This window comes from Myzus persicae, unplaced genomic scaffold, assembly GCF_001856785.1.
Source record: "Myzus persicae strain clone G006 unplaced genomic scaffold, MPER_G0061.0, whole genome shotgun sequence".
Lineage (NCBI taxonomy): Eukaryota > Metazoa > Arthropoda > Insecta > Hemiptera > Aphididae > Myzus > Myzus persicae.
The window spans coordinates 242439-259974 of NW_019103690.1; the positions used below are offsets into that span (position 1 = coordinate 242439).

General features: G+C 32.5%; 2 protein-coding genes across 2 annotated transcripts; both read right to left on the minus strand.

Moving 5' to 3' along the window:
- Positions 1–856: 856 nt before the first annotated feature.
- LOC111035028 lies at positions 857–3663 on the minus strand. Its single transcript, XM_022316514.1, has 2 exons — positions 3295–3663; positions 857–901 (listed from the first exon to the last, which is right to left on the minus strand). The coding sequence occupies exons 1-2, from the start codon at positions 3661–3663 to the stop codon at positions 857–859; spliced, it is 414 nt and encodes a 137-aa protein (XP_022172206.1).
- A 7071-nt stretch (positions 3664–10734) lies between these two features.
- On the minus strand, positions 10735–12912 carry LOC111035029 (putative nuclease HARBI1). The gene is made up of 2 exons (XM_022316515.1): positions 12448–12912; positions 10735–11511 (listed from the first exon to the last, which is right to left on the minus strand). The coding sequence occupies exons 1-2, from the start codon at positions 12910–12912 to the stop codon at positions 10735–10737; spliced, it is 1242 nt and encodes a 413-aa protein (XP_022172207.1).
- Between the last annotated feature and the right edge of the window lie 4624 nt (positions 12913–17536).

Here is a 17536-nt window from a genome sequence, read left to right on the forward strand (position 1 = left end):
GGCTCATAGAAAACTTTGGGAGGTACCTATCATTTTTTTTTTAGTACGGCGTAAAGTGAAAAAATGAGATTTATGTACCTATCTCAACTCTTAGGCCACATCAGGTGTGCCGATCTGGTATACACAATCTTTTCACACATTTTTCATAAAACTTTGTAACTATAGGTACAATAACCAAAAACAGAATTAATGTGACCACCCCCTCTATTAAATTGATGATTAAGTCACATTTATTTTTTTAATTTCTTTAATATTGCCCATTATATATCTGCTTACGCCGGTAAGACTACCTTATTATCGAGTTTTTCAAAAAATCGATCAGATAAGTTATGAAGGTATAAGAGATAACTCATTACTATGACTGATTATAACCTTATTTATAACTGATTAAACACATTTTTGATATCTCGAACTTTATTCTTATCTTCTTGAGTTTTGGCATAACGGCCATAACGAGATAGTTTACTGTAGTTGATTTTATTTTTGAAATTAAGTTTGTTAGGTAGTGATATGAGTTAACAACGATATATAATTAATTATAGTTTTTGAGTGTATATAGATTGTGAACAAACTAATATTCATTTGTATACGAGTATATTAGAAGTCAAATAAAAAATCAAATTTGAATAAAAAAGACAAATAAAAATAACAAGCGATTAAAAAAATCTAAAATGCATAAAAAGATAAGTCTAATAAAAAATGCCTAGTTGAATATAAAATCTCAATTGAATAAAAAATCTTAAAAAACTGAGTTCAACAAAAACATATAATATGAATAAAAAATTAGATTTTAGATTTTTGTATTCAATTTATATATTTTTTCCAATTTACATTTTCTTATTTAACTTAGCTTTTTTTATTCAACTTGATTACGTTCAGAATCTAATACAACTTGATTGTTCTGCAAATTAATAATGTTAATAATTGCGTATTAAATTCTAAGCAGGTGGTATGCTAGTTTAAATTACTTTTTTTATAAGCTACGATAATTTTGACTTCACGTTGCTGTGGCTTAATTTTTTAATATAAAGAGGTAATGTTTGTGACATTGTTAGGGGTGATCTCTTTATCTACTGAACCGATTTTGATAATTCTTTTACCAATAGAAAGCCATATTCTATGTCTATGTGGCATAAATTTAGTCCTCTAAAGTTAATAAATAATTGGAATACACTTTTAAATTGTATACCTATGTACACGGCTCGGAGGCCAGTGTGTTTCAAATTACTTTCAACCTGATCTTTTAAGTTTTGTGTATGTTTTATCGGCGTGTAGATACGAATCGTGGCAAATACAGCTTGTGGCCAATAGTTGCAAATCAGTTACGAAATATATGCATTGGTTTGGAGTGAATCGGAAGAGTCAGTATCATGAAATATACTTAGTAATATAGGCTGACAGACCGTCGTCGTGAAGTACTAATTTGAGCACCATATTCCATTACTGTATACAATGATCTAGCATTAAAAAATAATTTCAAACTATTTTAAATTTTGATCATATATAGTCAGATCAGGTTAGGTTTATCGGGCTTATGATATTTCATAATACACGACCGGTGTAAAAAGTTTTTTTAAAATAATTATGTATTTGTTAACACAAATTAATACATTTTTATTTGTAGTGTTGAGTATAATTATTGAAAATAAGTCTTAAATCAATCTAAATATCTTTTGTATTTCACACAATTATACTTTATCTATTTCTATGATATTTAAAATCATTTTTATTGAATTCGTTTTAGGTTAAAAAAATGGCAGGCCTGCTGCATTAAGCGACGTTGTGTGTTCACTGCTCTTCAAGAAAATAAGTGTTTGATGTTTAATGACGATAATATTTTAAGACCAATATCTGATCAAGAATGGGTTGATTTGTCTGTTGAATTTCAATATAAAATGTCAGCTAAGACAATATATATTGCACTTTATCAAAACAGACACGATTGGCAAAATAAAATAAAGGATATGCTAAGTGTTCAGATACAACAAAACATAAGTGTAAAAGTAATAGAATCTACTTCATGTTCATCTACAGAAGAAGAAAATAATAAAAAGTTATTTCATTTAACTTTATCTCATACTGATTTTTCTAACATTTTTCTTATTTCCGTACCATATAAAAGTAAAGGAAATATAATATTATGATATATTGGAGCCAGGGACATAGACGGATATAATAAACGATGTGTTTGTAGCAAATCATACATTTCCATGCTGTTTTATTTATAAACGTGGTAAAGTTAATAAGCTCAGTATTCATTGGATGTTTCAACACATCCCAGCAACCAACATTTTATATCGTACAATCAACGTTACTTTGTAATATGTATGTAATGTATCCGTTCTGTTTAAACAAAACTAACATTTAAGATTTATCCCGGCGACATTATATGGTACTATTGGTACTACAGACCTATAATGTTATAAATGATATGTCGCATGGTTGTTACATTATTGTGTTCAGTAACTTCCACTTGAAACGTACCAGAAACATAATATCCATGTTGCAGTTTTTCACAAAAATACTATTTTTAAATAGTTTTGCATTCTATAAAAATTTACTATCGGTTTTACCCTTAATTTAATATTTTTATCTCTCTAGTCCCTACTCCTGTCACAACCCGCCGAATCATACGCTAACTAGCCGTGGTGATCTGGTGAGTACTGATTATCGAGTACCGACCACCGACCAGTTTATTCTATATTATACTATTTTTTTTTTATACTATCATAGTATCATATTCATGATGTCTTCAAATAACAATAATGAGCAACTTGAAATTCAAACTAAGGTGAGTACTTATTACGATTGTATTTGACTGCAGGCTGCAGCGAAGCAAAGATAGGTGTGTATTTATTTATTTATTTTGGTTCAGTTATGGCATGTAGTATGGTTCCCAGACTCAGTAAGTTTCTTTTTTGGCATTTTCATAAGCCGTGTGTTAGTGTTTAATTTAATTGTGTTGATAGTATTAACATTACGTGGAATTCACGTGTGTGTGTGTGTGTTAATTATTGTTATAGCACTATTAGATTCATTGACAACATACTCGTATATTTATAGGCTATGAATATTGTTATTATTTTTTTATTATTATTGTGGCACCTCGCCTCCTTATAGACTACATTGGTTGTTCTTCCGTTTGGGGGTAAGAATGACTAAACTTGTAGGTGAACTAACCGTGGAGTATGCCACATAAAATTGTCCATGTTTAAAGCAGTCATCACTCAAGTCAATCCCTGCTATCTTCAACGACTGCCCTTGCGACTAATTTATAGTCATTGCAAAAGATACCTTGATAGGAAACTGCAGTCTTTTAAATTCGAATGGATAGTTTGATGATAAAAGTGGTACGATTGATATAAGCGTTGATTCTCCTTGAGCGCAACCTATAATTATTGTTGCCCCAATGACATTGTTTTGGAGTGCTTTCACGCACAGTCTAGTACCATTGCAGAATTTGGGTGGATGAAGATTTCGCAACAGCATAATTGGAGTTTCTACTTTAAGGACTAACTTATGTGCTGGAAAGCCAGGGGGATTAAGTGCGTTGAGGAACTCTACTGGATAGTGAACTACGTCATCTGTCTTTAGTACCATGTCTATAGACTTATACTCCATTTCTGTTCCCTTAAATGATTTAAGAAGAATTTCATTAATCATAGCTGCCCTATCATTTTTGCGGGGTCAAAATAGCGCGCTCACATAACCAATCCATCGATTTGTTTTTTATATAGGCAATATCAGGATAAATTTGAACTATAAGTTCTTGTAGGGTTGTAACTACTAAATCTAAATCCTTAATGACAACCAACTTCCCAGCTAACTCGAGAAAATCTCCATCTCCTATTTTGTGTAGAAGTTCAGAGAATTTTCCAGAGCTGTGACATGTTGAGAGAAAGTTGTTCTATTAACGGCCATAAATAAGAAGCTTTTATGCAAGCCTCAACTTCATCTGTTCGACTTCCTCTTGGTATAGTTGGCAAAGTTTGCTAAAGTATCCAGTTAAAAGAATAGTTACTCCTCCCATCACTTCATTATTATTTCTTATATCTTTAAGAGATCTATCAAGTACCTGAAAACCTCTTTTATGCGCCATAGTGCTTTCATCCCAAGCAATAAACTTATAATTGCGAAGCACTTTGGCTATATTACTTTGTTTTGGTATATTACTCATTGGCGTTTCTATGTTAATGAGATCGAGAGGATATTTGAATACTGAGTGGGCCGTCCTCCCCCCTCCAAAAGAGTAGCTGCAATGCCAGAAGATGCAACAGCCAAAGCAATACTACGATTGTTCTTTACTTTTGTTAAAAGCAAGTTTATAAGAAAAGTGTTTTCAGTTCCTGCAGGAGCATTAAAAATTTTTTTCCAGTATCTGATTTAATGCTGTGTATTATCCGACTATAGACATTGTATTGCTCGTCTGTTAGCAAGCCTCGTTGCTCACTACTACTTTTCAGGTCGTAGTTTATCTCTCTCTGATAGACTATGTTTTCGAAGTTATTTTCTGTCCTTGTTGGCTGAGGTAGCCCATAATTTTATATACTCTGACCTCCTACAGCAAGCACTGCATCTTCAATTTGTAATATATCAAATATTTGTTGTGAGCCTCATCTTTTTGGTCAGCATCGCCTTGCAAATATCTGTCCATTTGTCGGATAATATCCTCTGAAAGATTGTTTTTATGCGTATCCCAAAGGGTTGAAGGATCCGATAGTTGATAAAATACTAACATCACTGTAAATAGTACGCGCAGCTTGAAAGGAGAATCACTCAAAGAAGCTTAATTTAACGTATTGTTTCAGTGATTATCATCTTCAAGCAAACCTTATACATTACGGGCAGATTGGAATGTATTATGGAAAATACTATTAACAGTCTTTAGGTCTGAAAAAGATGTTGGTCCTCTAATTGCATGAAGAAGCATATGAAGATAGTAGCATTCAGTATTGTGTGGATGGATAATATACACTCTTCCTAATGCATTGCCATTCTTTACGGTCGGCCAGCCATCTACATTCCTTCCCTGCTTCCTTCTTTGAAACTTATTATTCTTAAATACAAAGTAAGGCACTACCGAAAAAAGAAGGGTTTTTACGAAAACATCAGTTTTGCATAACTCAAAAAATACTAAAAGCGTAGTCTTAGTAGGATTATTGAGCTTCGCTGCCAAGTTATTAGGGGTGAAGTATACTCACTGACCATTCTCAAGGTGTACGGCTAGATGAAAAACCGGTCTGATATCGTTCATGAATGGAAAATGATAATATAATCCATACTGCTTCGGCACTGCTGATATACCTACCACTTTCGTACATTGTTATCTTATCTTTCTGGTTTTCTTGGTCACTGCCCTTGTTTACATACTTACATATGTACTTAATACACTTAACAGAATTACACATCTCTACATTGATGTGACTAATGAAAGTACGTAATAAGGCACTTACTTATGTTTGCAACGGTAAAACGTAGGGCATCTGGCTTTCTTACATGCCGCTGGAGAAACGATATGGTAAAGAAGGGCTTTGTCCCAGAAGAGAAATTGGAAGTACAAAACAACCTTTTGATGAAGCTGCCTATCACTCCCTGGTCGGCACAACCGGGTTGTCCCTTCGTCAGTGTATACGCACCACCAAACAGAGTAACAACCTCTCTATACCGAATCCTTTGAGCGACAACTGGACTCAGTAATAATCAGTGTATTGAGTAATTAATTTGTGTCATCTACAACTTCTACAGCATAACTCGAGAGACAGCTGCGAGTCAGGTAAGTCATTTAATATAAAATATATTATTACTGGCTGCATTATATTACATCATTTGCAGGTACCTATACATTTATATTGTACAGTGTATTTGATTGAATTCTCGAATACATGACCTGGAGAGCCCTCCGAACACCCGGAAGAAGGTAATAACGTAATTGTAATACTTGCATCTGGTATTATTCTCCAAGCACTTATAAATGAGAGGATCATACAGATACTTTAAGTTGATATCAGATTTTAATATTAATATAGGCAGGAGCTTAATTTTTGTTTATTCTATTTTTGCGTTATTACACATATTTTATCCGAATCGACGTCTCTCATATTTGAGTGTATTAAAGAAAAAGTGTCTAAAAGAATTTTTTGTTCGTTGTATTAGACTACCTACTATTGACTTCAACTAACCTTGACACTTTTAAACATATATTAACTGCTTTTATGACAGTAATATTAAACGAAACAGGTGGTTGGATAGATGAGAATGAGAATCGCGAGAATTAGCAAAAGATGTTAAGCGTGTTCGTAAGCATTTTCTTTTGTGAACTGCAGTTATGCAGACAATATTTAATTCACCATTCAAAATTGCTACCTTAGCTCCAGATGAAAGCGATTTTAATGGACTAAAAAATCTAATTTTAAGACATGTTACCCACCCAATGACTGTTTAATACTTCATCATATTCAAAGTATTGATTGTAACTCGAAACTATTTCGCAGTTTTCAACTAAGAAACAACGCTATTAATAAGAATCCAACATATTCTAAATCGTCAGTTGAAAATGATTGTATGTCTAATGATTCATTATCATTATCTGATGACGATGTAGAAAATTGGCATGGTAAAGGTGAGGAACCAATTACAAGTGTAACATTGAAAGGGAATAACGAAAAACAAAAACTATGCCCTATTCCCAAAAATACTAATACTAATACACAAATTAAGTCTGTAGCAAACATAGGAATAGCAAAAAAACATTTTGATAATTTAAGTTCGTCTTCAGTTTCATACGATAATAAAGATAAATACATTCATAGATACAATTTTCAATTCCCAGATTATGCATGCAAATAAAACCAATGAAATAACTGATAAACACATACATGGTGTTATTAAAAAGTCTACAATTTAAAAACAGTAAAGAAACTGTAAATTTACAACAGGTTATGTCCATTTCTAATTGTTATCTTAATGACTTATTGTACAGACTATGCGCATAGATTGTATTTTTCTTAATAAAAAAAAAAAAAAAATTTAAAGCAGACCCACAAAGTATTTGGAACCAACAACTGAAATTGAACGAGTTCTATGTGATTGAAGCATAAGGTCTAAGCACGAAACTTTATTATTAAATGGTAATTTAAAGACACTTTAACGAATGAATAAAAAACGATATTTAATAAGTGTAACACATGTCCGTTTGATTCAGTCGCTTTTATTATAACTATAGCGTACATAGACAGCATTTCGTACAAAAAGTTTGTAGAAGAACAAACAAATATAATTTTACGTTTTTGCAACAATTTGACCCCACGTCTTAATACATACAAAGAAAGACTAAATATTCTTAAAGAATTGTTCTTAGAAGATCAAGGTGTTACTGATGTTACATTGATAAATACAGAGTGTAACGTCCCTTTCATTTGTACTTCCTTATTAAAATATGTCCCATCAGCAATTGAATTCATTAATTGTTCTAACTTCAAACGTGGATCAACAAAATATGCAAGCCCAATAATTATTATAAAGTTCAGTAAATAGCAGATCTTCTCGGACTAGATGCGTCATACGAGGCAATCAAGTAGCGTCCGATTACGACGTACAGACAATATTGGTTGCAATGGCTCAACCCGGCGACATCACCGATCTTTCACCGTCGTGATTGTTGAGTGATATGCGCGCGATTTTTCCAGAAGACATGAGCGACAGTGCTCTAGAGGCGTTCTGGTACATCAAATTGCTAACGGCGGTTAAGACCGTCATCGCCGGGATCAAGGCACCGCTCAACGAGTTCGCTGAACGCGATGATTAAGTGTGGGCAGCCAGTTCCCCGTGGGAAGCAGCTGCCGTCGACGCGCACATGGGGTACCTACCGACGGCCAAGACAGCTACACCAAAAAAAAACGCCGTTACAAAACACCACGTCCCTTAGCACCTTCACAAGCGACGGCGGGATGTTGTTATTAACATCAGCGTTACGCCGAAAACGTACGGCATTGCCGCGAGCCGTGTACTTTCTTGGCCACACGCAAAAAAATTGAGTCAGCGGCTGTGTACACCGAGCACCCCACCGCTCACCCAACTAGTCACCAACTCTTCGTCAACGACACCAAGACCCACCCAACGCCGAACGCGTAAACTCAATACATGAATGGCCGCTACCGGCAACGAAAAACAGCCACAACGCTTTCTCGGGACGCTGAACTTTTACCACAGGTTCATTCCGAACGCCACCCAAACGCAAGCACCACTGTAAGACCTCACTCCGTGATTAAAAAGCAGGATAGTTCGCTTAGCTGGTCAGATGAGAATCGAGCGAATTTTGACATCTGACGTCAAACTCTCGCCGACACCGCGCAACTCACGAATATAAGAGCCGACTCGCCACTACGTCTCAGCACCGACGCATTTAACGTCGCTGCGGGAGCCGTTCTGGGGCAGCAAGTCGACGACAGATGGCAGCCACTTTCTCGAATAAACTTTCGGCCACTGAACAAAAGTACAGCACGTACGATCGCGAGCTACTCATCGCGTATCTGGGCAAGCCTCATTTTATCCATCTTGTCGAAGGAAGGTCACTAGCCACAGTCGATCACAAACCACTCACATATATGTTTACTTTGAAGGCAGAAAAAATCGTCTATCGGGAGGTTCGTCAAATTTCATTTTTATCGCAACACTTCGCCGACGTCATTACATCAAGCATATTGAAGGTTCGAACTTCTTTGGAGTCTTAGGTGTCGCGAAAGTGCTCTTGTCTCGAAAATATTATATCAACGTAACAGTCACGAATCGAGTTATGATGAAGGAAAAAATTAGGTTATCATGTTATGGCCTCTTTTATAATCAATAATCATACTATCAATGATCGTACTCAAGGTGTATATATAGAGGTGTAAACACTGTCATTATAAATTGATTCAAAAATGTACACCAGTTGTGAATGTCACCGGGAGAGCTTATTACCCGATGGGGACTCATAATGTTCATATTTGTAAACGAAAATACGATGCGCTATGCTTGCAAGTTGGTCATAAAAATATAAAACATCAATTAAATTCAAACAATGAATAACTTAAATGGATTTTGATTAACATAATTCTATCTTCAATAGTACAATTATTGATAATCATCCAAATTTTTTTGGAATATTGATCTGTGGAGTAGATATAGACATGCTGCTTACCTATTTGTGTTATAAATAAGAATTTCAATTTATAAATTTATCGCAACCATTGACATATTAAAATATATTAATTAAAGTACCTAATTGTAAATGTATTATTCCCCTAATTTGAATAATTTGATACTTCTACATGTCATAATAGGTTTAATTTCTTAGAAACAAATTGTAGTCATTCTAAGAATGGCATTATTGAAAATATCATATTACTACTCGATGAACATTTTTATCATATTTATGTGTATAATAACAGTACCTGTTTACATCATATTATCTTAGTGTACTATTTTGCAATAGGTATATTGTTATTCATTTAGGACCTACACAACTTACTCTTTTTGTATAAACGTGGTTTGAAATTGAATTTTTTACCCATCTAGTATAGTAGTATGCCTCTTAAGTGTTTTGTGCCTAGGTGTAAGTGTAACTCTGGGTTACCCAAACAAAATATAATAAATAAACAGCAGACAATAAAACTGCCTCTAGTATTCCATTTTTCTATATATATATATATAAGTAATTAATTTCTATTTGAGCACTAGAATGATGTTTGCATACAAAAGGCATAATGATAAAATGGCATACAAGAAATATTTTTCTTTATGAAGAGATTAAGAAAAATATCAAAATGAATATAAAATAAAAACTACTGCCTACCCACTGGTAAATGTTTTCCAAACTAGGTATTAAAATGTATGAATTAAAATTATCATACTATACACATTTTATTCGTTTTAAGTTACACTAATTAAAATTAAAAATATTAATTATTAGACCATGAAATGCATAATCTTTGTAATGAGTACTAATTACTAAGTTTACCAATTTGTAATTAGGATAAATGCTAAATTGCATAATGTGCCGTACAAACTTGAATATGTTTGAGCCCTCATTGGGTAGTCAGCGCTCCCGGTGGCAGTTAAGGCTGATTTACACGATGCCAGTCGGCGTACCAGTCGAAGACGCCAGTTAGTGAATGCCAGCCGCTGGCAACGTCTAAATATAATCTGCCAGCAATTGGAGAAAGCCAGTGGGCACTGGCGTTCCAGCAGATGGCATTGCCAGTAAAACAAATTATTTTGTTTTGCTGGCGCGACAGCTTCCCCCCTCCACTACATCGCCACAACGACAACAGCTAACTGGCATCGTGTAAACAACAACAGTCACGCGCCAACTACTGGATTATGACAGTGATATAATAATATTTTGTTTGTCAATGATAACAGTACATCGTAGTCATCGTACACGTGTGTGAAACTGTAATTTCGAAATAAAAGTAAAATGGCTAACCGTTGGAGTGAAGAAACCACATTCAGGCACTAATCTTGTGTACAAGTCTTTATTGCCGTGGTTCGATGATACGAATCATATAATGAAAACAGCAACTGTCAAAGAAAAGCAGACGTACAGTAATTTTGTAAGTAAAATCATAATTTATTAATTAGGCATTATTCATTCGTTTATTAAAAAAAAACTGATTGATAAGTAATATCAATGTCAATGTGTATATTTATATAAAAAAAAGTGATTGATAATTAATTACGTAATCATTCTAATAATTATTTAATCATTCTGTCTTGCCATTCCACTGACCACTCTCCATTAAAATAATCCTTGTATCTGTCTCTCACTTGTTGTGCTATTTTCTTTGGTCTGTTGTTAATTCGTGTCCGTAACATACTTGGCAGCTGAGACAATTCAGATCTCCACTCCCCTTGTATTATTGTAGCATTGACAATGTCTTCGTAGTCATAACAGCTTGGTGGTGTGTAAGTGGTAGGTGAAGTTAAGCGTAACCAGTTATGTATGGCACATGTAGCTTTTACTATTTTTATAGTTGTTGGAACTTTTACTGCCATAGGTTGTTGAAAAATACGAAACCGGCTGGCCAATATACCAAAACCGTTTTCCACAATTCTTCGTGCTCTACTGGTTCTGTAGTTATATATTTTTTCTTCTTTAGTCAGATTTACCTTTGAATAGGGTTTCATAAGGTAAGTTTTTAAGGGAAAGGCATCATCTCCCACCAGTACTCCTGCTTTTGGTAGTAACGAATCATTTTCTAGTAAAGGATATAAATCACAGTACTGGAAAACACCACCATCAGCATTTCGCCCATAAGATCCGACATCAATGTATCTGAAACAATAGTTGTGGTCGACTACACCAAGAAGTACAATACTGTTTGTACCTTTGTAGTTATAGTATTCACTCCCTGCACTTGGGGGTGCTTTAATTACTACATGTTTTCCGTCTATGGCTCCGCAACATCCAGGGAAGTTCCACTTTTCATTAAAACCAAATTGAATTTCTTCCCATTCCTTTAAATTTGGCACCTGAAAAACAGTAGAAACTGTAATAACTTGTAACAATCTGAAATATTTAACGTTTTAGGGAACCATAACCCAAGACACTTTGACCCAAGACACTATTCATGAACAAGATGATGAAGATGTCCCTGAAGACGATTCGACTAATGCAAAAGAACAGTTAAAAAGTACCCCTGTACGTGATAAGTCGAGTTTAAATATGCCCCCACTTTCAAAAAACAAAGGTCAAAAACGAAGGTTGGATGCCATAACCGATGCCGTCCATGAATTAAAAAATTTAAATGAAACAATGAATACTACAAAAACAGCTATTCAGGATGATGAGTGTGATATAATGGGGAAGCACATTGCGATTCAACTGCGGGAGTTACCATCATACGATAGGGTATTAGCAAACTTTGACCTACAAAAAGTTTTGATGAATTACCGTTTAAAAAATATGAGAGGGGTATCACCATCGACTTCATATAGCCGCCCAAGTAATGTTTCATCTAATTTTCAATTCAATACATATACACCACAAACAATAACAAGTGAAGAAAGTAGTAGCCGCCCTAGTAGTGTTGCATCTACAACGGCAGATATCATACATTCTGCTATAGTTAACTCTGATATAAATAGTGATTTATTTGGATCTGATATACAATATTTTAATTAAACATATTTTTTTTATTATGTTGAATAAATTATGAATGTATAATATTATCTAATTCCTCACGAAATTTCAGCACGATAAATTAATTTTCCTAATCAGGATAATACATGGTTTTTTAAAAGTACCACATGCCCTTAAACTAAAAGTATATTGTTTTTTTTGTTAATAATTATAAAATAAAAGTATATTGTTTTTTTTGTTAATAATTATAAAATAAAAGTATATTGTTTTTTTTGTTAATAATTATAAAATAAAAGTATATTGTTTTTTTGTAAATAAATACTTACTTTTATGTAATCATTCAAAACTGAATAGATAGCGTCACATACTTCAGGTATCATATTTGAAATTGATGCTTTGGAAACGCGGAACAATACTGACAGTATTCTTGAGTTTGTTCCTGATGCCAAGAACGCTAGGGTTAATTCTAACTTTAGCCTGGCAGGTAAAGCTGGGCGCATAAAAGTGTCAGCACGGCTTATTATCGGACTAATCTTAAGCAACAACTCATCAAACTGTTCGGGCGTAAGCCTGATAACAGACTTAAATTCGAGTGGATCATTGTCTCTAAGTTCTCTAATAATTGTTTCAGATGCACCGCATTTCTTTTTATCCATCCAATTTCTAACCCAAACTTTTCTTTTTCTCTTCTTTGATTCTTCCTCACATATCTCCAACAGTTCGTCACACAATACTGTAGTAATAGAACACACTGCCTTTTTTAAATCATCGCTGTATGTTGTTTCTGCCATAACTATATTAAAATATTATAAGGAAATGTTTATATTTTATACAAGACTGTGATAACGTGTACACTACAACTCAGTACTTGAATTGATAAAACACTACTAGTAGCTATAAGTGTATGCCAGTAACTAGCGTTGTGTAAACGATGGGCGCCAGTCGGTTGTCAATTCCAGTTGGCAGACGCCAGTGACCTTCCAGCTAGCATGCCAGCTGGTATGCCAACAACTGGCATCGTGTAAATCAGCCTTTACAAGCGGTGTACTTTTCACGGCCCACTATCATAACAATACAAGATAGGGAGTGTTTACAACTCAGACCTCAATATATCCTCTTTGATCATAGGATAATAGTGATTTTAGATTTTACTTTTATATAAAATAGTGATTTTTAGGTACTGTTTTTTGGTTATTGTAAGTCATTTATTAACTGCCATGGTGTCATCTCAAGTTAAACATTAATGAACCAAAAAATAACTGAATGAGGAGCAGAAAAAACTAGGGAGAAAAGACTAAAACTACACCATGAAGCATAATATTCAAAATTGATTTACTTAAGTAGTGAATAAAAAAAAAGAAGGTGTCAATTGGGACACAAATAATACATTATTAAAGGTATAAATTGTATTATATTTCTCTTAACCGATAATATTACTGAACAGGTTAGTTCGCTTTATGCTTTGGTCAGGAACAAGAATAAGTCAATGAAGCAGTGACTCAGCATGATATATTATTCACTGATGACAATAAGCCTCCTAATTGTGAAATGGGTGTTAATGGTATTACATTATTTGTAAAGGTATGCACATTGTGTAACACAATTTGTGTTCATATAAAAACCATTAATGTGTGTAATTACCAATTAAAAATTATTTAATTTAATGTTTGTGATGTTTAAAGAAATAATTTAGTGTTTGGCATGCCAATGTGTATTGTTTACTATTATCAGTGCTTGTATAGTTTTAAATCAATGTCTGTATTTAATAACTTTTGTAACATCATAATGTTTAAATTAAGTGAGTAATGAGATCCTTTTTTTGTATTTGTATAAATTATTGTTGTATTATCCTATTTTATCCATATGAGGATGGTTGTGGTGTGAAATGTAGTATTAAATAATCTAACCATTGCTTGTGAGTATTTTATGTTTTTTATATTACTTATATGTCTATAATCTTCTATGATTTTATTTTAAGTAGGAATTATAAATTAACAAAAAAATAGTAATAATAACATCCACAAAAACATCCGTTGTAATACATTGTATATTAAAATTGCTTGTGATTTTGAACACAATATTTTATTTATTGAAACTATAGAAAAAATTAGGCGGAAAGGAATTTGATTTATCAATGTTTAAAAATTTGTACCCTTGTTTTGGATATCTTTTTTGAATTCCACTCTCACTCACCAGACATACAAAATCAATTTGTCTCAAAAAAAGTTTTTTTGTGAAGTAAATAAAATATAACTTTTCTGGCTTTTATATAATTGGGAATCACTTTTTTGTACTGTATGTTAGAAGATTTATGCTAATGGCAGTAAAGAAAAAAATTTAAAATTTAAATTTGTACTGACACTGAAGAAATCATTGATAAGTTAAAAAAAAAAGTGCATTATCTGGCTCTGTTGTAGGTGCCCAGTTTTCTAAATTATAAGTTATTCCTTAGAATAATACTTAATAAAACATTTCTGATGGACAATAATACCTACAATGAATAAATGGATGAAACGATAAGCATAATGCATAAATGTTAAAATCTCTTGATACCTATTAAGATAAATATTTAATAATTATAATAGGTAGGTAGGTTCATAGATTCGTGTTGTTTATTATATTACTAATAGTAAACAATTTTAAAATCAAACTAACTAAATAATTATGAAATTGGTTAAATAAAAAAAATCGGGAAAGCCAGTCTCCTGCATAGAAGGTGTGCAAGAGTGTATAAGCGAGTGAGTAGGTTTTATACGTTTGTATAAAATATATAACTTTTCACTTACCTGAGCTAAAAAAAATTAGGATACCTATTAACTTTAAACTTTTTTAAATATTTTCCATCAACTTAACTCAATTAAAAGTTATCATTAGCTCTCTAATTAGGTACCTAAATACCAACGTCATGCGATTTTTTTATAATACACGCCTTTTTAAACGTGTATTTACCCGGCCCCACCCATTTTGAGTTTTTGAAAATTTTCTTTACCAATATTTAGTACGTAATTTGTATGAATTTCTTTAATAATTTTCAACATGTTTACGGTCTTGGTTTTATCGTTATCAAACAAAAATAATGGGTGGTACTTTGGTGAGTGATTTCAGCCCCACCGGAGGTGAACAACTATGAATTCATTGTCTTAGTTATAACAAAATTTAGTACGTAATTTGTATGCATTTGTAAGCTCATTTTCAAAATGTGTACGATCATCGTTCGGTTAAATACTTAAAAACAGTGGCGTGCAGAACATTTTCCAGACCTGAGGCAAACTATAAAATTTGACCACCCACCTTAGTACCCTACCACTATCAGGTTTTTCGCTATTTTTTTTTTTTCATTAAAAACTATAAATATTATTAAGTTTTAAGGCATAATACATAATAGGACACAATCTTAATTTAAAAAAATATCAACCATTATATAAGATTATAAAAATTATTTTATTTAAATAATAAAGCTTTCTTTAATAACTCAGATGATTTTCCAAAAATATTTAGAACTTCATTGGTGTCAATGGAAATATCTCTCTCGCAGCTTATCAACATCAGGCTTTCTAACCTTTCCTGTTGCATTGTGGATCGCAGTCTTGTTTTTATCAAATCGACCTGAATGAATAAATTTATCGAGATAAGTTAAAATTATATTTATATACATAATTGGTTATTACATATTGTATAATAATAATGTAGATTATACTCGTATACCAAAAAAAGTGAATAAAGAGTTCAAGTTTCTTTTATTTTATTCTTAAATTTTCATCTGGGGACAGTTAATACTTACCGTATAAAAAAGTAACTTATGTCTTTAGGATAAAGTAATTTTATTTTTTTTATTTTCGATAAACCGAACAATTTACATGTAGTACAGTAAATTTTATCCAAGATTGGTGAGTATGATAACCAGATTGTTTTAACTAATTTTCCACCTGATAGTGATTTGTGAAAGTATGATTGATGAAAATGATCTAGAAAAACCACTTTAATCCAAAGATTTTGGATATATGTTATTGAGCAGATCAAAAGGGCAAGGTTGACATGGTCCCATTTCCATAAAATAATGAAGTAAATTATGGGAAACATTATCTGGTATATTTGATGGATCGTTTGGAAATTTACTTTCATAATTATTGCCTATGATAAAATAAAAAAGTATTTTAATTTGATTGTCTTTATGGTCGGCTATAATGGTACCTATTTTTGGTTATGGAGATGAAAAGGCGAGTTCTGCAGCCGTCAAATCAAGCTTATAAAAATTTTACATTAAAAAATATTTCACCACCCACGGGTATTGAATGGTTTTTATAGAACATCATATATCTTCACTCCGTGGCATGTCACTTTTAAAGTCAAGTCGTAATTTATTAAAAGACTCGGCAATGCATATTAATAGCCAAAGTCAGTTCAACTCAAGACAGTTCACCACTTTATGAAGCGATTGACACTAATAAAGAAGATTATTATGCAGATTCCGGTGTAAAAAATTCACCACCATATGAAGAAAGTCACACAAAAATAAGTCCTCCAACATATTTTAATGATAGTCATACTGATGAGAATTCACCACGTTACGAAAAATATGATTTAAATAGAGTTACTACACCGATTAAGACGGATAGAGATTCCATTGTAGAATGATTAGATACTGAACGTTTAGAATATTCTATTTACAAAAAGAGAATGTCGGTAAAAGATAATTATGAAAAGGTAGTTGATAATTATATTGAAAGTATTTCTACCAACTTAAATACAACAAAAAAAAATAAAAATAAATGCTTATTATGTGCAGTAGGTGACTTTCCAATAGATAAGTTTAAAAAATGTGCCGCCTGTGAAGCTCCAGTATGCTCTAATGTATGAACATTGCCTACATGTTCAGTTACTAAATGGATAATCTATTGTAATATGCTTAACATGTTTTGATGATATCCTCTTTGTTGATGATTTTAAATAAAATAAAATAAATGTACCCCAAAAGTCGGAATAAGAAATCAACGAATTCAAAGAGAATACAGTCTTACCTAAACCCAAATCCTGATCTTAGATATCTTCAAATAAATAATTAAAGAAAAATGAAGACTTAACCTATTTTAAAAAATGGTTCTCGAGGTAAGAAATTAAAAAGTTGTTAGATTAAGAATTATGGTAAGATAATACTGCGATAGTATTAATTTTAACATTATGGTCGGATAGCTCAAATAGTATGTTCCTTAAATTCACTGCCGAAATAGTCAAGAATGGGATTTCAGCAGACATATTCCACCAGAGCAGAAATTATGATAATTCTCCATTATATAATTGAATAATAAAACCATGACGATAATTATAATTTATTAAAGTGTCTGAAATAAATTTAAAAAAATTGTTTTGTATCTAATTTTAATATTATTTAAACTTCAAAAAAGTGATTCCCAAACG

Coding starts and splice junctions, on each gene's coding strand:
- LOC111035028 (XM_022316514.1), bottom strand. CDS start 3,663: ATGATTAATGAAATTCTTCTTAAATCATTTAAGGGAACAGAAATGGAG. Junction 902..3,294: donor GACTGCAGTTTCCTATCAAG/GTATCTTTTGCA, acceptor ATTAATTTGCAG/AACAATCAAGTTGTATTAGA.
- LOC111035029 (XM_022316515.1), bottom strand. CDS start 12,912: ATGGCAGAAACAACATACAGCGATGATTTAAAAAAGGCAGTGTGTTCT. Junction 11,512..12,447: donor TTTTGAATGATTACATAAAA/GTAAGTATTTAT, acceptor ACTGTTTTTCAG/GTGCCAAATTTAAAGGAATG.